Source organism: Syngnathus floridae, chromosome 15 (assembly GCF_059516105.1).
Source record: "Syngnathus floridae isolate MCC-2025c chromosome 15, RoL_Sflo_1.0, whole genome shotgun sequence".
In the NCBI taxonomy this organism is placed as follows: domain Eukaryota; kingdom Metazoa; phylum Chordata; class Actinopteri; order Syngnathiformes; family Syngnathidae; genus Syngnathus; species Syngnathus floridae.
In genome coordinates, this window is record NC_142427.1 from 12,896,046 (window position 1) to 12,918,022 (window position 21,977).

Below are 21,977 nucleotides of genomic sequence, written 5' to 3' on the forward strand. Positions count from 1 at the left end.
GACTCCAGCAGCTCCACGACCATTTGGGCAAACGTGTTTCCGAGCGAGCTCTCGGACACGTTTCTAAGAGTCGGGCTAATTATTGTAAGAACCGTACCCAAAGCCAAGAGGTAAGCAGAGCTGCAGATGTCAGAACCATGCGTTACCACTGGTGGCCACAAGGGGCGCTGTAGAGTGGCAGTGTCTGTTCGGTTCATTTTTCACCATACGTTGGAGTCTGATTTTTAAACATTTATTTCACTCATTTTAATTCATCAGTCTTGTAATCAAGTTTTTGTCATTGTTTCAGTGTTGGTTAGCAGTAGCCGATTGTTTTTTTCCCGCCCAACCATTCTGAATTTGTAAGCCTTAAGAAAGTTCAAGTGTTGCTCTTGAAACGAGTATGACACACATGATCATTTCACGTGACATCCACCGAGATTGCGCTCGCATGACTTCGCCACACTCCATGCAAATACGGCCGCCATCGGCACGCTCAAACGAACTTGATTTCTCCGACTTTTTATTTTTTTTCTTCTTCTTCTTCTTCTTCTTCTCCACACTCGCACGCGGCGGAGGGGCTCGGCGGCCGGCCGAGGCGGCACGTGCCGCTGAGTGCCCTTTAATTACCTGCTTAGCTCTGGCAAAACGGAGGCAAAAAACTGCCAGGGATCCGACTCATTGACGTCTTGGGTGAAGGGTAATCGAATGCACTGGAGGAAGTCTCCCGTCAGTCTGCCTTCACCGGAAGAGGTAAAGGTTCACGAAGCTGAGTGTAATCCTAATAATACGAAAAGGAGCGACTTTTGCTTTGAGGCTTCTAATTTTGGAGCCTCGGAATAAAAAAATAAAAAAATCTCATTTTGATGCCGCAGTCGGGAGGATGAACGGGTTCGAGTCGAGTTCAGTGTCAGAGCCGGGCCGACTTCTCCACCTACTGTCGACGCCACGCTTTGTTGGGAAGACAGACGGTTTCTTTCGGTTTCATGTTTCTCAGCTTCCTTTTGTGTTCTTTTGCTGAAAATGGAACAAGAGTTACAAGTCAACACGGTAGTGTAAAATGTTGGACAAAATCGCCATCTTTTATTTGCCTTCACTTTCCGAACACACTCTATAGCATTAGCGGCGCAATGCTACTCGGTCACTGCTAGCCGTCAGAGCTAGCTTTAGCATGTTTGGGTTTTTATAGCAAAACTTGTTTTTAGAACGAAGATTTAACACATTTCTGGCGCCATTTTAATATGCAATATGAAATCAATGGTCCAGTTTTCAAAATATTGGTCCTTTAGTTGTCCTGGAATGACTCATACCGTGAAATTTTGTTCGGATTTTGAAATTGTTTATGTGCTTAAAGGTATGGAAGCAAGATGGGGAATGAAGCTGACACCCAAATGCAAAGGACGTGAGGTAAGCCGAAAGTTTCCCCTCATTACTAGGATGATCCTTAAGCAATTTTCAAACATCTGTAAAGTCTTTTTTCCATCAAGTGCTGCATAATGATGCTGTGCACTGCAAATCCCAAAATCAATTCAGCCGCTTGCCTTCATATGCTAATTGTTCAGGGGGGTTGTGAGTGGCCTTTAGATTTGCACCTCTGCAATTATTTGAAATGACCGTTACCCGATGCATGAATCGTATTGCATTGGCAGAGATTGAAGCAGCCCTGGCAAAAGTACTCATGCTCAGTCCTTAAGTAGAGGGACACTTGGAGTATGCGTGGAAAGCAAAAAAAAAAAAAAAGCAGCTTCACAACTAACAAGTAAAAGTACGGAGAAGAAGTAGAGACTCAGAAGTAAAAAATGTTTTTGTTTGTCAATTATATCAAGTACCTAACTTTGCTACTACGTGTTCATGTTGGTAGTAACGCCAGGAAATTGAAAATTTCATGCAACTTTTGAGGTAACTATTTACAGGAAATGTTGATCGAATTTTGCACATCATTTTTCTAAACACCTTTTGGGGGATGGCCCGCGGGGGGGGTCGGAATACCAGGGATGTTTCACAAATTACATACAGACTTTTTGCATCAAGTGTCAGGGCCCTCTCGCCTCTCGCTCCTCCTCCAACTCAGTCCGAGTCAGCCTCAGCATGAGTCGTAACGAAGCAAACGCTGCTGCCCACATGCCTTTCGAGGCTCACCGGTGCACTTATTCCGCCATCCATGATTTGCAGTGTGGCGCTGAAAACGCCGCTGCGGAGGTCCTTGAGCGAGCACGTCAAAGTTTCCACCTACAAGGCTTGGGACGTCTTCTGGAGGAACGTGAGGGAGAGGCGGCTGTGGGGTGAGTCGCGATGGCAACCGCTACTGTCCACTGTTTGGCAGATGTGGATGGTGTATGTTTGAGTTACAAATGGGAAAAAAAGGGTTACATAGCAACATTTGACAAAATCATCATGTTTTGAATTATTTCAATTGTGCTTAATATCTGATGTCAAATATCAAAGACATTCATCCTTGTCATTGCTGCCTAATGGAAATAATTTACATTTGGTGACTCTTTTTTTGGAGGCTAGATTGAACCCCCTAGTTTTGGTGGAACAGCATTTGTCGAGTCGAACAACAGCGCCTCCTTCCGTCCGTCGGGTGTTGATGAGTCAAACGAGCGCCGCTGTGGACGTTTATATTCGTCAACCGAAATGCAACCGCTCACTGCCACTGACCGATATCAACGTCAAGTATGTTTTTCAACTTATGGAAATACTGCGCATGTTATATAATTGTTTCCGTCCTATTTTGGCGTCGTTTTCAACTTTTAGTCCAGCAACCAAAACATTGGGGTTCGGGACAAGGGGGGGGAAGAAAAGAAGAAGAAAAAAGCTATTCTGTTGATCTACTGTGCTGTAACTGCTCAGCACCTTAAGTTTTATTTGGGCGCTTCCGTTTTTTAATGAAGCGGTAATGATATGTGAAATTGCCATTGGAGGAGGAATTTGAAAAGTCCGAGAAAGAACCGTAGTTTTCTAGTATGCAGCCAACTGAAGTGGCCCGCCAAAAAAAACGGCATTGCATCAAAGCGTGAGGCTCGGCACATCCAAAAGAGCATCGAGATTGATTGGCCGTTTCATGACTGATTTGACGCTGCGGGTGGCATCCCGAGGCCGGTGGAGGTATTTGCGTGGCAACCTGCAAAAAATCAGAAATCGACATAGCGAGTGATGAAAATGAAGCCTTGGGGTTTTTTTGGAATGCGTTTTGGCCATGACAGTTTGGAGGGGTTTCCCTGCTCACAGTTCTGGCTGCCTGCCTGAGAAAATTGACACCGGCTCCAGCTGGTGACGTCAGAGCGGTGACGCCGACCCATCGGCCTGTTACGTCATCGGAAGAATCCTGGCGAAGGCCGCGGCCCGGCCTCATTATGCACAAGCGCATCGAGCGTCGTCGCACCTCGAGCGAGCACTGTCTAGGAAAGTTGAAATGCTTAATAAGTGATGATGGCGCTGTTTTGCTTCTCTTCATAAATGGCTGCAGCGGAGCTGAAAGCGTCGATCGTCCTTCACGTAGTTTGCGCAGCCTTTACCAAATGGCCTGATTTCAATATGGGAGTGGCTTTTGTTTTAGCAACTGGGTTGCTTTGGAGTGAGCTTTGTGCGCTTTTTGTTGACGGCTTGAGGACATTTAACAAAAACCTCATGATTGTCCTCAGCTTGCAAAACAGATTTATTGGTCATCTGCGCTCGCTCGCCGTGTCCCGTTGCCTCTTCTTCATCATCTCGCCGTCTCAATATTTACTCCTCCGTAACTCACGGGCCAAATAAGGTCTCTGACCCGCAGCGGCGCTCTAAACAAAAGTTGTGTCAGCTTTTCCCCTCAGCCGTCATTGTGACGCTTTCCAGAAGCCTGGAATGATTGCAAAGATGGCCGACCGACAGCATTTTTTCTTCTTGTACTTGTGAGCGCTCTTCTGTGGTAATACGACGGACGGGAAGCATTCAATCTGAGTTTTATAAGGCCGCCGTGCGCCGTTGCCTCTGAAGCGCTTCCTTTGCTTTGAATGCCCGTAATTAACCTTCACCCGCGGCAAACATCCACTGCGGACGTCTGGCAGTTCCGCTTCCTCCTCTCCGGGGACCCAAAACATTTCCCGCTGACGTTTGGCCGTGCACTGCTCAAGGCAATACGAGCTGCAAACCTTTGTGATTTGGAATATCCGAATTATCCGTGAAGGAAATGATTTTTGGTCGCTCGCCAAAATGCGGCGCCAGAGTATCGCCGGCGTTCCGACGCGATGGTTAGCACATTGGTACGTCACAAAGTCATTTGGTTTCGATCCGCTCGGGAGCCGTCGTCACGGCCGGCCGCCTGGATTGCGTTTTAGGCACGTCCGTCACGTGACAGGCCTCAGGTCTTTTCTTTCCGTGGCGTCCGTTTCTCTTCTTTTTCCCTATTGCGCCGCTTCTTACAGACTCAAGGGATTTAGCTTCCGCTCTCCATTTCCAGATGTGAACTAGGAAAATATCCATATGGAATAGAAATGGACAGGATTCACGTTTGGAGTTGGTGGAAGCCAGCATGAAAATAGGGCATCTTTGAGTGATTTACCCACACATTCCTTACGTTTGGTTTTTCAGCATTGAGCTCAGGGTAGGATGGATGAAGGTTTGCCGTGGTGATGGAGGTTGGCCCCTTTTCGTGTGATTCTGTCTTTCTTTTGTCTTTGCAACCTCCCACGTGACGGTGACGGCCTTAACCAGATGTCGAGTCGAGTCGAGTCGGGTCGTGCGTTTGTCGTCGTGCGCTGGCTGATAATCCAAAGTAGTTTTATGGGCTTGTTCTCTTCCGTGCCCAGCAGGGATTTGAGATTTTGGACCAAAGAGGAAGACAACGTGCTCCTCCCTCACACCGGACACCTGTTTGGCGACATTCAATTTGCAGTTAACACGTTTTCCATTTGCAGTTAGTCGGCCCAATGGCAAACGTTGGAGCTCACCCAAACGTTTCATTACTCAACTCAAGATTCTAGGCAAAATGTCGTCATTGGAAATTTCCTTTCGGAGCCGTGAAAACACGCTCGGGCGGAAGCACTCGCGTTTGTTGTTATTGTCGCGGGTGTCGCTTGAGATCTTAGCAGCTTGTTTGCGTAAAAAAGGTCATTTGTGCTGACGAGCCAGAGACGCTCGATGTTCTCGGAGGCTTTCGTTCCATTTCATCCTGAGGTGACGCAGCCATCCCCCCCCGCCCACCCCTAATTTACAGTCATTGTTTTCTTTGATTGCAGACCTCCCAAAGCGAAAGACTGGTGTGAATCTGCCCATGTCAAAATATGCCGCGGGAGTCGTCGTGCGAGTGCGCGCGCTTCTGACTAAATTCCAGCTCGGCTGTTTTGACAGCGTCTGCCTCGCTAGCAGTCACCAATCAATCCCCTTTTTTCTTCCCCTAATGGAAACACAGAAGCAGCAGCAGCAGCGTTTGTACCAAAATGGCTCTCTGACAGCACGCTAAGGCAGGAGGCGAGAATCATTTGCATTTTTGCTGCCTAATTTAGACGGGGGGGGGATTTGGAATCGGTTACGGTTAGTAGTTCGCCGTTTGCTTTGTTTACACTTTGACGGGGGGCAAATTTGACCGCATCTAAAGTAAGCACTGAAGTGGTTTGTTTATATTTTGATTTCCATGGTAACCACAAACTAGTCAAGCCTGAATTCTTGCCATTTGCATGCATCTTTGCGTCAACCTGTTTGATGCCACGTCACTCAATGAATTGACTTTGCACGTGTCTATTTTCAAAAAATGGTCTCGGTTCTTTTCTCGTTGACATTTTGCTTTGACTTGATCAGCGGCCCATTAAGCCGTGGCTGACTTACTTGAATCTGTAATACATTTTGTGTAAACATTGTTTCAAAAACGCTTCCAATTCTGCACTTAACTCTCATTTCCGATTTAGATTTCATCAACAGCCCATTTGGGCAGAAAACTCGATTAAGAACCTAAATTGACTTTGCACCTGTCTCGCACATAAACATTTTTTTTATTTTATTTTTTTTACTTTAACAAACGGTTCTTCCCTTCTCATTTGTCTAGTTTGATTTCATCACCCATCCATTTTTTTTTCCCCTTGATCTTGATGATCTGGTGCGGCGCACGGCTAGCTCCCGCTAATCTTTCTGCGCATTCATCATACTTGTCAACAACTCAAGTGACTTCCCCGTCTCCTCCGGCTGAGATTTTGGCCACCCTCTCCTCATGTCGGGTCTGACCGGCTCATCCTTGCTCCAGAACCGTTTGCCGGAATCCTTTGTGCAGCCCGGGGACTTGGATCGGAAGGTGTAAAAGGCTGGGACCATAGGAGAGGCAGCGGGAAGTGCAGGAGAGGAGGCAAAGTCGCAGAAGCAGCTTAGGAGTGGCGTCGGGCAAGATAAGGCCGGCCGGCTGGCTGGCGGTGCAGATAAGATCCCAAACAGCAGCAGGTCAGCGGCCAGGTTGCGCTAATAACGGAGTCGTGTGCCTTTTTTTGTTCTTTTTTTTTTTTTCTTCCGTGTCAAAACACAATCCGATTTTCCTTCCATTTGTTTTCGTGAACGGAGCTCCCAACTGTGGTCGAGTGTGTAAAAAAACAAACGGAGCCTCAGTGGCTTAAAAACCTTGGCAATGACACCCGATGCTAATCGCTCTCTGAACTGACTCATCATACTCCTCTGGCGAGATGCTTTCGATTTTCTGTCCTCCGTCCATTAGCCGCCTCTCAAAAGCTCCCCCGGAGAGACGCGGCGGGGGCCCGTTTAACCATCGCCCGATTGTCTCCGGCTTTAAGGGAAAACGGCAAGCCGGTGAGTCGGCCTCTGAACAATGGTTCAACAATGGTTGCTTTCCTTGGCCGCCGCTTCTCCACTAGTTTCAGTCAGACGAGGGAGGAGGGCGGGACCAAATTGCAGGTGTCGGGAGACAAAACAGCAGCAGGATGGATGAAAGCCAGAGTTCCATTGAACGATCAGGCTTTTTTTTTTTCATTTCTATATATAGATAGAGATCTAATATTCTTCTCTCTGGAAACTAATTTAAGTGTCCCTCCCTCGAGTTGTCGTGTGTCGTCTCGGTCTCTACGAGCATGTCCACCTTTTGTATCTCTTCATCCAACCGGGCCGACCTTTCTCACAATGACAAATAAATAAACAGCACGGCCCCGGTGGCTGGTGTCGGTCGCACTGTAGCGATGCTATCCTGCCGCCAGGTGGCGCATCTGAATCAAACCCCCAGAAAGACTTCAGTCGTGAGAAAACGGAAGGACATTTTTGGTGTACTGAACTTCGTCACGGCAGCGCAGAAACAATCAGCGGAATTTTGAAACAAATCTGAACCCTCGTTAGATTTCATAAATTGGCAAATTTTGTTGAGCGATGAGGGAATATCATCTTTGTTTCTGCAGCGTAACAAAAATAGTAAGAGCAGCAGCAGCAGCAGCAGCAGCAGCAGCAGCAGCAGCAGCAGAATAACTTTCAGTGACCCACTTCCAGCCTTTGTGTTGGCGGATGTTTTTATTATTTGAACCCACAAGACCATGCGCAGCACATGCACACGCACACATGGATTGTGCTGGCTGCTCTAATCATTTGGTTCCACACAGTGTCTACTAGCGTAGCATTAGCCTAAATACATACAGTATGTCTAATTAAGCCTGCAGCAGGTTGGCCTCGTTTGTCTGTAAGCAAAAGATAGATGCTATTTGACAGCAGCAGCAGCCGCCGCCGCCGCCAATAACGCTTATCGTATTTGCACAAATCGTGTCTGGAAGTGTTTATTGCCTGTCAAGCGTAAATGCGGAGGGGCTCGGCTTTTATTTGTAGGCCCTTTTGGAATACACGGCTACTTTGACTTACGAGGCTTAACCGTTCACTCGACTCATCTCGCGTCGAGATTCTCCATCCAAGTGAATGGACGCGGCGGCGTAAAGGGCTTCTTTCCTCCCCTCCTCCTGTGCCATGCGCGTAATCGTGCCTTTAGCCGTCGTCCACCTTTGCCACCCACGGGCTTCGCTCCCCCAAAGATGGTACCTTTAATGTGGTGATCTTTTCAGATGAATGATTCTCAATAGGGAAAGATGGCCTAACCTTTTCAGCGGGGGCAGAAAGACCTCTTGAGCGAGATGCGTGCCAACAGACGTCTCCTTTTATAATGGCTGAGTTGAGCTTGGGAGGAAAAAAACCTTGGATTAAATATACAACTTGTGTTGTTGTTTTTTAGGTCGAACGTGCGCAGAGTGCATTGATCCGTTCGCAGTGCGCAGGAGTCGTTAGGGAATCTGGCTTCTATGCCAACGTCAGACAGATTCATCAACTCTCTCGTACTTTCTAGAGCAATCCGTCTTCTCGTCGGCCTCGTGACGTTGCGGTCGTTCAAAGAAGTCTCCGGATGCGTTCAAAGGCATTTTGCAGTGCTCAGTGAGTCAGTTCTGCGCTCCAAAGTACAGACAATGTCACACTGGAGTCGAAAATGGCAATTTGGAGCCCGGAAGAGTGACGTAAACACGGATGCACGTCCAAGTTTGGGCTCCGAATCCCCGAAAGGTGAAGTCCTGGGCAGACGACCAACTCCGTCCGCCATCATCACCCCGGCTCCCGTTAAGTCCCTCAAGCTGCCAAAAGAACACTGCTGGGGATTTGCAAAAAGAGTCAATTAAACATTTGGAGATTAAACGCGGCTCCCCTTGACACACAAGTGGAGTAGGAATGGTCGATAATGAGCCAGCCAGCCAGCCTGCCAGCCAGCCTGCCAGTCCCGCCCCTCCCCCATTTTCCTTTCTCTTGTCCCCTGGACATTTGACATTGAGATTTTACAGGGAGAGGAAAGCGCCACAGTCGTCAAATGTTGTCCAGTTTTCCAAAAAGAAAATGTTGAACCGAGCAGAAGTTTGAATCCGCTTCTCCTCATCAGGGTCTCGGCTTTCCGCGCTTATCTCAGACGACTTTTGGCAGGCGGCGGCCTGATGACGCTCGGCTGCCACGTCGCTTTCTCGCTCATGTTGATCGGTTACGTTTGCTAGATTGAAAATGCATTCATGGAGGGAAATACTAATGGGCCCGCCGGGCATTTGCCAGATGGCCAGTCTTAGGTATGGGACCATTGTTTCATTTGTTGACTAGAACATTTTTGCGTGATTGTGGATGTGGTCGGTTGTTGAAAATGATGATCATCTGACATCGACCGTTAATGAGCGACAGAATTCGGGCGGCGGGAGGGCGATTGCCGATCAATAAATGGGACGCGTTTTGTATGAGCTCTGCGCTCTGACAGATGAGCAGAAATGACGGGCAGAACAATCCCAGGCGGCCTTCTCAGGAAGGCGGCGATGAATCACAGAGGCATTTCCTGAGCGAGCCGGGCCGGGCCGGCGGGACGATTCTTCAGTATGCGTCGCTTGGCGCTCTTACGGGCAGAGACTTCCTCTTGTTGCGCTCGCTTCACCTGGGAGCCAGCCAATAGAATGCCGGCCAAAGGTTTTACAACGAGGCACGCTGTTCCTCATACTTGTAACTTAGTACGAACGATTGACGACGACGAGAAGCTGCCGAGACCAGAGAGCCTCAGAAGGCTTCCGGACCGCCGTTGATTTTTAAAGAATGGTATTTTCTCACTCAATTATTGCGACTCCCAGAGGGCAATTTGACGGCAAATAATTGGTGTCCAAATGGATTTTTTCTTTTGTCAGGCCCGTGGTGGGTGTATGTGTGCGTGACAAGCAACCATCAGTTGTACTGTGCTGCCACTGCAGACCCGCCCAAGCAAGCCTCAATTGGCTTCAGGTGGGACCTGACCTGACCTGACTCACTGGGATGGGGAGGAATTTCCAAACACTAATCGGGCCCAAAGTCCAGTAATAGATTCCTGGCAAGGCGGGGCTGCTGGCAAGCCCGCAGAGCCCCCCAGGCAGCAGCAGCAGCGCCGTCGCCTTTCCATCTAGCTCCCGAACAAAAACACTTTATTTATAGTGTCGTCAACAAGGACACTTTGTTTTGTGCTTCTTGGCCGGCCGGCCCGCTGGTGAGCTGGTTTGCTTCCGAGATGTGGTGAACTTTAATAAATGCTTTTCTCCACTTCTCCTTATTGGAGCTTAAACGTACAATTGGAAAAATGTCAACAGGAAGAAGTTTTTTATTTTCCCTTTGGTCGTATTCTGGCGAGCGGCCAGAACGGACCCCTTTTGTCGCTACGCTAACGTCGCGCGCCGTGTACGTGGAACGTCCATAACACAGGGTGAGGCCAAATTTCAAGACGCTTCCTGTCCGAGCCACTCGGAAATACCGAACCCCAAAGCCTCTGAGGCTTCTTTCAGATTAGACTACACACACACACACACACACAGGTTTACACAACAGTAAACTGGGACACACCCCAGAGCACACAAGTAAGCAGCCATGCAAAGTTTGCGGGGGTAAACACATCACGCATGTCCCCTTGTAAGCTTACGGCCGCCTGGCTGCAACACACACACACACACACACACACATTTGGAACTCCCATCCGTTGAGAGTATTGTTGAATTCTTCCTCTTCTGACGCCCAGCAGGCTCAGGAAAAGGAAATGCACTCTTGTGTAACCTTTCTACACAGAGATACTAAAAGAGAGAGGGTTTTTTTTCGTGACACATTCCGATCAATCCCGGTCTCGCCATGTTTTACCGCGGAGGCCAAAGTTGAGGATTGAATCGGAAGTGGCCGCTTTCGCAGAAAACCGTAGCTTGTCTCGGACTTCTGACCTCCATTTGTCTTTTTTTATTTCCGTCACCCAATGAGATTTGAAAAAAAAAAAGTAACAGTCCAGTTTGGGCAAATGAAGGAGTTGAAGCTGCAAATAGCGTAGGAAGTCAACAGAAACTTTTGAAACAGCCTTCTCGTACAAGTACGAGTCCGTGAAGAAGTTGATGAGATACTCGTCTCCCTCCGCTCGGAAATTAACGTAGCGAGAGCTTTTAAGAGTTTATTCACATTTGAAAGCTGCAACGCAAACACCTCCGCGCAAAATGGAAGGCCATTAGCACTAATGGCGTACCTGACGAAACCTCAAAGACGTGCACGTCGTGCCGAGGACTTGGCGGCCCATTTGGAGACCTTCTCATTTTGGCTGAGTGTCGTTTTTTTCAACGCTAATCTTCTTAACGGCCTTCTTCTCTCTCTCTCTCTCTGTCTCTCTGTTTGTTGTTTGTTGTACAATCCGAGGCAATGAAATCGTCAGCTCAATGTGCGAGTGGATGCGACCGATTGACCGACCGCGCAATGTTTTGATCTCTTTCGGCCCTTTTCCTTGCCACCCCGTTGCGAGAAAGGCAAAACGTCTCGGGATGGCGTTGAAGAAATACGCGCCGGGTAATGATTTTGACCTCACTCTGACCGCAGTGATTCAACTTTCCGAAAAAAGAATGGCAGGAATATGAATGGCTAAATTCCCCGCTGATGTTCACATGTCGGGAGCAAAGGGTTATTTTTAGGGCACTGCCCCCCACCCCCCGGTGTTTAGATGGTCTGCTCCTGACCAGAGGAAGAGGAGTGGCACGGAGGGGAAATGTCCAACAATGACTTTCTTAACATGATGCGTGACACAAACGACACATCAGCACCGCTCTGCCTCGCTCCAACTCGGGATTTGAAACTTTGCCCACTCTGGATTTCATACTTTTGACAGCCCTCTTTTGTTTGGGTTGAAATTGCTGTGAGTATTTTTGTGGCATCCAAATGGAAGTTTGCTAACAAGCTTGAAGCATGTTAATCCCAAGTGAGTATGTGTTTGACTCGTAATCCAATGTTTGTGTACGATGACAGACAGCTGCTATTTAATAGGCCTCAGCGAGATAAGCATGTTTAATTAGCATCGTGAGCAGTAATTAATTAGAAGCCCATGACGCCTTTGCTACCGTGAACGTTTCCTCAAACGTCTGTTTGCGCATATAGGAAACTCTTTTTTTTTTTTTTTTTTTCTCCATTTGCCATTTCTGATGTTACAAAGTGTTGATTATGGCTGTGAAATAAAATCCGCATCAGTGACTTAGCTAGCGACTAGCGCTACTTGGTCATAACTGACCCAAAAAAACTGACTTTACTTTACTCTATTTACGTATAATGTGATAGACGACATGCTAATGGAGATTAGCAGCGTCGCTAGTTGTAAACCTAACTCTAGATTATGATGTATTCATTCTCTCCGCTATTCGTGTAGCTCAGTTGGGGACCTTCTCTACCTCGCTCCTTCATCCATAGAAAACGGCTCTCTATATTGTCTTGATTTTTGACATTCCAAAGTTTTCAAGGGAGCGCCACTTCTGGAGCCAACTACCGACACATCACCCACCGACTTAGTTCTTTTGTTCCTTTTTCCGTCAGCGGTTCATCCGTGTCGACATTTGGACTCTTCCTGTCACTTTGAGTCGGGAGCGGTCTTGATCGGTAGAGCCGAGCAGCTGCAAACGCAGAAGGGACTCAACGACTCGCCGCATTGTGATCTGTTTTGTTTGGAGAAAGAAAGAAAAAATTCCCCCGGCCGGCCGTCTCTCCCATTTGCTTCACTCTACCTCGGGAGGGTTAAGCCTAACTCATTAAAGCTTGGCGCGGAACGACAAACTCTTTTGGGGGGGGGTATTCAGTGGAGCTGGAGTGTACTTTGTATTCGTGTTGTTAGCAACGGATGGCAACAAGAGTGTTGTCCAGCATTGACTCCGAATGCAGCGGCACCTGCCAGCTGCGTGCGTGCACGTGCGTGCGTTAATCACGCCGGCTTTCGGCATTTGCCCCACTTCCAGTGAAATGATTTGATTTATCTTGAGTGATGTGGTCCGTTTCACCTATACTAAAAAACATGAAATACTTTCCCCATGTGGACATGATGCCTTTCATAACCTTGCCTGACCGACTCTGAGGTCCTTATGGATTATGGAAAAGTTTAATTTCCAATTAATATTCAGGGTTTTCAAACTAATCGCCAGCAAAAATGAAAAAGATGCAGAAAAAAAAAAAAATCGCCTGTGAAAGGCTGATTTCATCGTGTTTTGAATTTCATCAGCAAGATGCCCTTGGAAAAGGTTTTTGTTTTTATAAGCAGCCCTTTGCTCCTGCTTCTGCTTGCTGTTTTGTCTTGAGGAAAGTAACAGGATGTGGAAAAAGTCCGAGAAAAATATGCCCCGAGTTGAACACAATTTGTGTGTTTGACTTTATCCCGTTTAAAAAACAAAATGGCTGCCTAACAGCGCTTCAATTGCTTTTTTGACACATTTCCAATTTGGCCTCCAATACAAAGCAAACAGTCCAAGTTTCAAACCTCTTGACCTTTGGGGAGTTTTCCCGAGTAGAGGACTCCAAACCGCCGCCTGGAGGTGCCATACCGTCGCCCCCGAATCTCAACTGACAGCGCGTTACGTAAGAGAGTAAAATGGAAACGGACACAAATAGAATAGCGGGAGGGCGAGTAGCTTGAAAATGATGCCATTCACGCTCGCTTGTGGACATTTGAAGGAAGAAAACACTTCAAAGCTGTCAGAAACAACAATGACGCGTCACGCCCCACCTCGGTGTTCCCTGTCTACGTAAGCGATGCTATCTGCCCGCCTCCCATTTGGCTATTAGCGCACTCGCGAAAGGCCTCTTCCTTTTTCCAAATGTCTGTGTGTCAAAGGAAGTTGCGGCGTGGCGTGGCGTGGCGTGGCCCGGCCCGGCCCGGCCCGGCCCTTTTGGGTTCCGATAGAGATTCAGATGTGCGATTGAGCGGCGTGGCCCTGCCTCCATCGGCGAAGCACTCGCCACGCATATGCCATTTTGTTTTGGGCCAGGATTTAAGGAGCCAGAATATCCAGCCTTCTATTTCCCCTAGCGCACGCCCTTATGTTTTTGAAGTCAGTCTTAGCTGTGGTGTAAATTGGCGTAACATTGGAGCAAACATCTATTCAGCAGAATAGTCACAGATTGACTTCAGCATCAACACAGGGCAGCCAGTCGAGGGAAAAAAAACCCGCAATCGTTGCTAAAGAGAAAAGTTGCGATTGGCTTGAGTTGACACCGTCCAAAAAATCAAACGTCTAGCACCCGGTAAATATTTTCGGCCGTATTTTCCATTCTTACCTTCGGCCCGAGTTCGCTATCGGCCAGTCAGCGGTAATTCAAATTGTCACCGCTAATGAATAGCCCAGCCCGCGTGCGCCCCCAGGTCGTTTCCAACGCCAATTGAATCAAAGCTCATAAAGAGACGGCCCACCGATGAAGTGCAAATATTTGTTCTCTGACAGCGTGAAACTCCAGTTGTTGTTGTTGTTTTTATTTCTTTGCAGAGATCGAAGCCAAGGAGGCCTGCGATTGGCTGCGAGCGGCCGGCTTCCCTCAATACGCGCAATTGTTCAAAGGTAAATAACCTGCCTTGAGTTTGATCTTGAGGCTACTTCCGATGATGGCTCAAAGCAAATTCGACCCTGAAATGCTAACAATTGTGTTGAGTTGAAAAAGTGCAATTGGAGTGCCAAAGTAAGCTTGATCTCAGACTGCAGGTTTCCCATCGACGTGGAGCTCGCCAAGAGGGATCACCGCTTCCTGGATAAAGACGCTCTGGATTCCCTCTGCAGGTAGCGTTCTCGACATTGAGGAATTTTTGGCTGGCAAATCTCGTCCGAGGGAACGCACTCGACGCCCAGCGGTCGACAATGTGCCAAGGAAGGAGAAGGCAGGCGTTGAATGCCACTTTGGGAGGGAGCCCTTGAACCTTGAATTTGCAAATCACCCTGGCTTGCTTTCCCCGCTCGGCTTTAATGACATTTGATACGGCGGCTCACGTTTGAGCTCTCTCCCGGCCGCAAAGTTGTGTTTTGGCGCCATGTCGCAGAAGCGTCACCAGATGCTCACTGCCTGCAGTGAAATGAACAAGTGGCTAACCGCAGGAGCTCGTTCAAGTCAAAGTTGACGATGGAGAACAAATTCACAATCTCCGGAGTCCTAAGCCGGCACATTGGAATCCAAAGCATCATTTGTTATTTTGCCAGCCATTTAGACCGCTTGAGTCATTTCCCAGGTGACCTGAATCTCCAACCAATGTGTTGCATCACTCTCTGACTGACTCGCTTGCTCGCTCTTCCTCTTTGCAGGCGTCTGTTCACGTTGAACAAATGTGCCGAGATGAGGCTGGACCTGCCAAAGGACAAATATCAAGTGAGTTGTTGAGAAGGAAAAGAGAACGGCTTCGTTACGTGACCATTGCGTCCTCTTTCAGAGCGACGAAGACTTTATCGAAGACGATTTTTGCGCCATCAGCCCCAGGTGGACCCACGACAGGCGGATGCGACAATGGCGCCGCCTGGACTCCTCGACAGAACTGCTCCGCTTGACTGACACCTCCAGTTCCCCTCAGGACGACGTCAGCTCCATTCACAGTTCCGGCAGCACCGAGAGCCAAGGGCGAAACGGGAAGAGGCCGAGAGAAAGCGCCGACAGAAGCGCCGACAGAAGCGCCGACAGAAGCGCCGCCAATGCCGCCGACGACGAAAACCCAGCCGCCAGCCGGAGCTCCTCGCGCTGCTCCTCCTCAAACAAGACTCCGTCCTCCATCAGCGGACCCCCGTCACCTGGAAGCGGCGGAGGATCGTCCACCGTGAGTCTGGAAGCATGCGTGACGGATAAACCGCCCCGCAAAAAGGGGACTAGCCTTCTGAGGAAGATGGACAAACTGAGGTTGAGAGGAACAACCGGCCTCCTCTCTCCACCGAGGAACCATCTGGTCCCAGGGTCTGTGGGAGGAAGGTGAGGATTCTTCCACAGGGCTCCTCATGATTGGATTGATTTTTCTTTGCAGGGGCACGCCGTCATGAAATCCCTGCAGTTCTAATTCCAAGCTGCCCTTTCTTTTTTGGTTCTCCCTAGCCGTGCGTCATCTTTGCCCTCGTCGCCGCACGCCACCAGCAGCGGCGGCAGCAGCAGCAACAGCCACTCTGAGAGCAGCAGTAGCGCCGTTAGCACGCCCAGCCCTGTCACGCGGGTCCGCAGTAACTGCAAACGCGGCGAAATGGCCGAGGGCGTGACCCGCGACGACGACAACCGTACAAGTAGCCCGGTCAGTTGAGACATACGCTGGCTTTTTTTTATACAAGTAATGTTTCATATCATGTGCATAAGTTGGACTTTCTTTGATCCTCTCAGGACTACAACGGCCAGATCAACAACAACAACAACAACATCATCAGCCACGACAGCCTGCTCTTCCACATCCCCCACGGGCACAAACCGGGCACCTTTCCAACCTCCCTCGCCCACAAGCACGCCCTCCTGGATCAATCGTCTGTCAACTGGAGGACGGGCAGCTTCCACGGTTACCGGCAACGACGCGGTTGCCGCCGGGGCGCCGCGTCGCTCGACGCCTCGCCCGACCACAGGCTGAGCGTCTACGACAACGTGCCGGACGAGCGGCGGCTGTCTGAAAGCCAAAGCGGGGGGAACAACGTTAGCGACGTGGAGAGGATGATGGGAGACCAGGTGAGTCCTGTGCGTTGGCTGAGGGTTAGGCTTAGGTGTGTGTTGAGACTTGAATTGGATTCTTTGAAATCCAACCCACTTGATGGCTTCGCCATGCTCCTCATGCGCGTTTCCCTTTTGGCCGGCAGGTATCTCGACTGTTGGGAGGCGAGGACGTTTTCTCGGCCCTGGACACGGTTTTGGAAAGGATCAACGACCTGCAGCAACTGGTCGCCACCTGGACCGAGAGTCTGTCCGAAGACGACCGTCGGCGACATTCCGCCTCTTCTTCCACTTCCTCCTGCTGCGACGACTCGCCCGCCGACGGCTCCTCCTCCGCCGCCGCCTCCCCCTGCCCTTCTTCGTCCCCGACCCCGGAGGTCCAGCGATCGGAGGAAGACGACGATGAGCAGGAGAGCTGCGACAAGTCGTCGGTGAGCGAAGACGACTCCAAGACGAGATCGCCTCGAGTCCAGAGCGGGTGAGGAACCTTGACGTCTTTTGCCGTTGACGTTTATTTTCACGTTAAGTGTCATTTTGTTGCGTTTCTAGTCGCCAGCTGCGCCGGTCCAGTGAGCAGAGCCTTCCCTCTTTGCCAGCCGGTCCGGGCGTGGAAAAGCAGTCCGTCTCCCAGTTGGCCCTCCTTCAGAAGCTGGCCCTGCTCAAACTCACCGCCCTGATGGACAAGCACTCGCCGTCCAGCAAGCAAGGTTGGAGCTGGTAAGACCGTAAACAAAAAGAGAATTGTGTCTGTCGGCGCGTGGGTTAAACGGACGGCTAAATATTTCAGGCAGCCTGATTGGAAAAGGCATCTATTATTCAGGGCTCAGGTGCAGACGGGATCCCGGCTGGAAAATTACACTAACAGATTTTTTTCCAAGGAAGAAACTCTTGAAAAATCACACGCTGGAGATATTCCGTAACAAGGATGAATAATAACCTGCGGCTGCTTGTTTTTTTGTTTTGTTTTCTTACCACCAACCAATCCTGAGTATTATTTCCTCAGGAGCAAATGCGTAGATAATTGCCAAGTGCGTCCTAATGAAACATCAACATTTGAAAGTGCCAGACAATCGGAGTTGTCCCGGCAGCAGATTCTCTTTTGGATGCGCTCTCATTTTTAATCCAGTTTTGATTCGAGCCTGGTGCTGGCGCGCATGCTGATGTTTCAAATATGTGTGCAACTTTTGAGGAGGGCAGAAGGTTTGCGGCAGGATTTCACAAAGAGCCGGCCGACGTGGCTCGCGCGCAACTTGAAGCCAAAAGTGCCAAAAAGAATCTTTTTAGGAAGACTGCTCATTCTGGGCGGAGCCACTCAGAAAATGACAGCGGGGGCGTGTCAAAGGAGCCGGAAGGCACCGCCGTGAAACCGGATGATGAGCCCAGCGAGAGATTCATTAGCGATTACAAGCGACCCCAAAAAAATGGCCTGAAATGTCCTAGTCTTTGATCCTCTTCCATCAATTCCTGAGCATGTTCCTCCCCTTCTTCCCAGTCTGCACATATTCAACCATCAGGGACACGGACACACGGTTCATTTGGCTCTTCCTTCAAAGGAAGCGTATTGGGCCACGTTTCCTGTGCCACCGTCCAAGCAGTTTGATCTCATGGCTTACGAGAACAAAAATCAAAGCGCAAATAAAATTCCACCTGCAGAAAGGACGATTGGAATAAAGGGAGTGAGTGTCTCAACATCCATCACGACGTACGTCTTTTGGTCATAGGAGCGTTCCCAAGGCGACGGTGAGGAAGGCCAAGGCGCCGCCCGCCGAGGCCAGGCCGGTTTTCGGTGTCCCCCTGCTGGTCAACGTGCAGCGAACAGGAGCACCCCTCCCTCCCGGCATCCTCAAGGCGCTTGTTTACCTCAGGACGCAATGTCTGGACCAGGTGACCCCGCCGTCAAGAACTCCGAAGCCAGATGGAGCGCTTAAACTTTGTGCGCACGTGCCCTCAGGTGGGTCTTTTTCGGAAGTCGGGCTCGAAGTCTCGGATCCAGCACTTGCGCGAGACGCTGGAGTCGGACCCCGACGGCGTCTCCTACGACGGCCAGTCGGCGTTCGACGTGGCCGACCTGGTCAAGCAGTACTTCCGGGACCTGCCCGAGCCCGTCTTCACCTTCAAGCTGTGCGAGTCCTTCCTGCACATTTACCAATGTGAGTAGCGCTCTGTGTCATTTTTACCAAGATAAGGTCAATTTGAGAAAAAAAAAAAAGAATGAAAAAACTCCAGGGAAATTGCGATTTTTCAGCTGTCAATCTGAACAGAATGAAATGTTTTTTCGATATTTTTAACCTGCATTCACATTTCGCACTCGACACACAGCATTCCAGTTTGAGCGTATTCCAAAAATCATGTCACCCACGCTACGAGTTTTCCGTTCCATTTGATCAAAAGCTTCACGTTCAGAATTGAAAATATTCAGCACGTTTCAGCATTTTTAATTGCTGGAAAGGATGTCATAGTGTGACTTTTTGGCCAGCTTTTTTAGAGCTGGAAGAAAATTACGAATTGATCTTGGAAAAAGCTCACCTTGGAGAAGTGGCACGCGCACTGCACTTTGTAGCTCGAAAAGATTTATTGAGCGGCATAAAAGCATGGAGCAGAAAGCTGAGCCGTGCGCCCGTCCGTCCGTCCGCCCGTCTGCCGCTGTCTGCAGATTTCCCCAAAGATCAACAGCTGCCGGCGGCCCAGGCGGCCATCTTGCTGCTGCCGGACGAGAACCGCGAGGCGCTGCGGACGTTGCTCTTCTTCCTCCGCGACGTGGTGGCCTGCGTGGACGACAACCACATGACGCCCACCAATGTGGCCGTCTGCCTCGCGCCGTCGCTTTTCCACCTCAACGCCCTCAAGAGGGACGCCGGCGCCAAAAGGTTCCCTTGGAGACACAAAAGAAACACTTTGGAGGGTTTGATTTCATTTGGCTTTGTTCTGCCGTGTCGTTGCCTCTTCAGATCCGGTCACAGGAAGTACAGTCTGGGTCGTCCGGACCAACGCGACTTAAGCGAGAACCTGGCCGCCACGCAGGGCCTGGCCAACATGATCGGCGAAGCGGAGAGACTTTTCCAGGTAGCCACGGACAGACGACCTTCGCGTCGTTCTCCGGAAGATTCCGTCTGAATTTCTCTTTTGACCTCGCGTAGATTCCGGAGTTTTGGCCGAGCTCCGCCGTCGCGACCGACCAGCCGATTGGGGAGGAGGAGCTGGAGCAGAACCTGAGGAAGCTCCAGCAGAATACGCCGTTCCTCATCAAGGAAGCCAGGGACAAAAGTCGAAGCTGGGAGAGTTGTCCCGCTCCTGAAAACGTGGAGCTAGCCGTCAAGAAGGTCAGTTAGACAGACAGACACACAGACAGACAGACACAGACAGACAGACACAGACAGCTAGCTAGCGACTTTGACGATATTCGGTTTCACCGTTTTTTTCTCAAATTGTGACGGCTGGCAGACGTGGTGGGGCTGCCCGCTGTGGACGTGGCGCGTCTCGGTGGAGGTAGACGCCGGCCGGGAGGTTTTGCTCCGCCGGCTCCTCGAGCGACCGTGGGACGACGACGATGCGCGGCGGGGCTCCGTCATCCAGACGCTGGGCGAGCGCGCCCACGTCTACCGATACCTCCGGCGGGGCCCCGACGCCGGCCTGGCCTCCTGCCTGCCGCGGGAGCACCTGCTGCTCAGGTAAAAAAAAAATGTTTTAAAAATCGAATCCAAAATAGTCTGCGAGAGAGAGAGAGGGAGCGAGTTTTTGTCTTTTCTTTTTTGCGTGAATGAGGCTGATGAATATTTAATCCCAGCCTGCAGTCAGATGAGATTTGACAGTGTGTGTGTGTGTTTGCTTTTGTCATCCGCCCGTGTTTTTTTGTCAGCGCATAAATGAACTCTGTGTTACCTCTGAGTCAGTCAGACACTTGAGTTATTTATTTATGCTCGAATCACACGGAAGGAAACATCCCACCGCATTTGCATCACGCGCCAATCGTTTAGGCAGCCGCATTGGAAACACAAACGCCTTTTAATTGATGAGATGATTCGCTTCCTGGCAAATTACAAGAACAAGGACGCAATTCTCTGATGTGACATTTGATTGTAGGGAAGGCTATTGAAGAATTACGTTTCTTTTCTAGGGGGAAAAGCTTTGATCCCGTCCGTCCCTTTCTCTTGCTGAAGACCATTTTGTTTATCGTCCTTTCCAATGTCCAAAATAGCTGGATCATTTTTATATCCTAATTTGAAAAACAATGCTTGCGGTTGTAGGACGTGGCAGCCGGAGGCGACTCGTGACCCGCTCTACGTGTCGTCCGTGTCCACGCAGCACCCGCACGTGCCACCGGAGGGCGTCCGAGTGCACACGCACGCTTGCCTTTACCTGCTGGAAGCCTCCGCCGGCAAGAGCCGCCTCACGCACCTGTGCCGCACCGATACCAGGTACGCAGGAACTGCAGATCCACTTTCCCGCACCGCCGCGTAGCCGGTTTGAGAGGCAACTTCTCCCTCAAACGTTTCTTGTGTCATGCTCTAGAGGGCGCTCTCCGGCGTGGCACCGCCAAGTGAGCGGACATCGCATGGTCGCCTCTCTGCTGGCCATCAAAGCGTCCATCGAAGGCAGGCGCAACGAGAGCACCGTTTGAGGACGCCCGCTGGGAAGGATTGTTCATTTTATTGTGATTTTTGAGTGCTTCAAAAAGGTAACACTTCTCACACCCTGCCAAACAGCAACCTTTGAAAAAAAATGGAACGCTCCGCATTATTTAATGTACACTAGTAAGACATATTTATAAGCTTTGGAGTGAGGAAGCGCAAGTGATCAGCGCTAAGCGTCTGATTAAAAGGTTTTTATTTCTCGGAGAAAACCGTTTCCTGTCTTATTCACGAGGCAAAAAAAATAGAATTCAAGCCAAGCAATTGTTTTAAAAAGAGGGGGAGAAATAGTCCACAAGTTTCCTGAAGCTAACACGCATAAAGGAGGAGAGGGTTCGGGTTGAGGGCAGGGCTGCAGTCCACATGTACGGTAAATACGTACAAAAAGCGACATTCCAAAGAGGGAATTCGGAAAAGCAAACAAGTGTTTTGAAGCAGAAAACAAGTTGAATAAAGGTGTCTCAGTCCCACGCCGCGGCGCATCGAAACAAGTCACCTCTGGTGTCAGTCAGTCGCTGGCTCGCACCTCATTTGCATCCCTTTTCCATAGATCTGGATTTCATCCCAGATGAGACGTTTTAATCTCCCCGTGCCACACGTGACAAAACTGGCAAATAAATCAGTAGATAAATAAAAGGACTTTGTCATAGCAAAGGAGAAACGTGGTCGTGTTTTTGAGGAAGGGACCTAATCCACAAGTAACAATTCCATTTTTTTTCTCCTCCCATCTAGAGCACAGCACAGCTTGAAGTGACACATTGGGTGAATCAAAAAAAAAAAAACCCAACCCCCCGCTAGCCCCAATTCACTCGAGCCCTGACGCATTCATCAGCGGGAACCTACCTAGTTGACACAGATTTTGTACTTTTTGGCCTCTGGGTCAGGAATTGGCCACAAATAACTTTGAATGCATCATTACCCAAATGTCACGCTTAGCATCTGCGGCTACGCTAACAGCTGTGT

At 49.6% G+C, this 21,977-nt stretch overlaps 1 protein-coding gene and 1 long non-coding RNA gene across 5 annotated transcripts; one reads left to right on the forward strand and one right to left on the reverse strand.

Moving 5' to 3' along the window:
* The first annotated feature begins 425 nt into the window (after positions 1-425).
* Positions 426-21,226, forward strand: LOC148386839 (rho GTPase-activating protein 7). Of its 4 annotated transcripts, XM_088397818.1 has the most exons (19): positions 426-732; positions 1,334-1,386; positions 2,152-2,261; positions 14,220-14,291; positions 14,426-14,507; positions 15,024-15,087; positions 15,149-15,675; positions 15,796-15,985; positions 16,072-16,404; positions 16,533-16,864; positions 16,936-17,103; positions 18,108-18,270; positions 18,338-18,536; positions 19,040-19,253; positions 19,335-19,449; positions 19,524-19,706; positions 19,828-20,054; positions 20,631-20,801; positions 20,896-21,226. In XM_088397818.1, the coding sequence occupies exons 6-19, from the start codon at positions 15,055-15,057 to the stop codon at positions 21,002-21,004; spliced, it is 2,964 nt and encodes a 987-aa protein (XP_088253944.1). In that variant the 5' UTR covers positions 426-732; positions 1,334-1,386; positions 2,152-2,261; positions 14,220-14,291; positions 14,426-14,507; positions 15,024-15,054; the 3' UTR covers positions 21,005-21,226. The 4 variants fall into 4 exon arrangements, with proteins under 4 accessions (XP_088253944.1, XP_088253945.1, XP_088253946.1 ...); XM_088397819.1 differs by lacking the exon at positions 2,152-2,261; XM_088397820.1 differs by lacking the exons at positions 426-732; positions 2,152-2,261 and adding an exon at positions 856-1,029.
* LOC148386840 (uncharacterized) lies at positions 7,423-8,773 on the reverse strand. Its single transcript, XR_015862945.1, has 2 exons — positions 8,260-8,773; positions 7,423-8,100 (listed from the first exon to the last, which is right to left on the reverse strand). It is a non-coding gene; the product is annotated as an uncharacterized LOC148386840 (long non-coding RNA).
* Positions 21,227-21,977: the final 751 nt, after the last annotated feature.

Bases quoted from the DNA above. Each gene is read 5' to 3' on its own strand.
- LOC148386839 (XM_088397817.1), top strand. The intron at 15,088-15,148 runs GTGAGTTGTTGA...GTCCTCTTTCAG, and splicing joins TGCCAAAGGACAAATATCAA to AGCGACGAAGACTTTATCGA. The intron at 15,986-16,071 runs GTCAGTTGAGAC...TGATCCTCTCAG, and splicing joins ACAACCGTACAAGTAGCCCG to GACTACAACGGCCAGATCAA.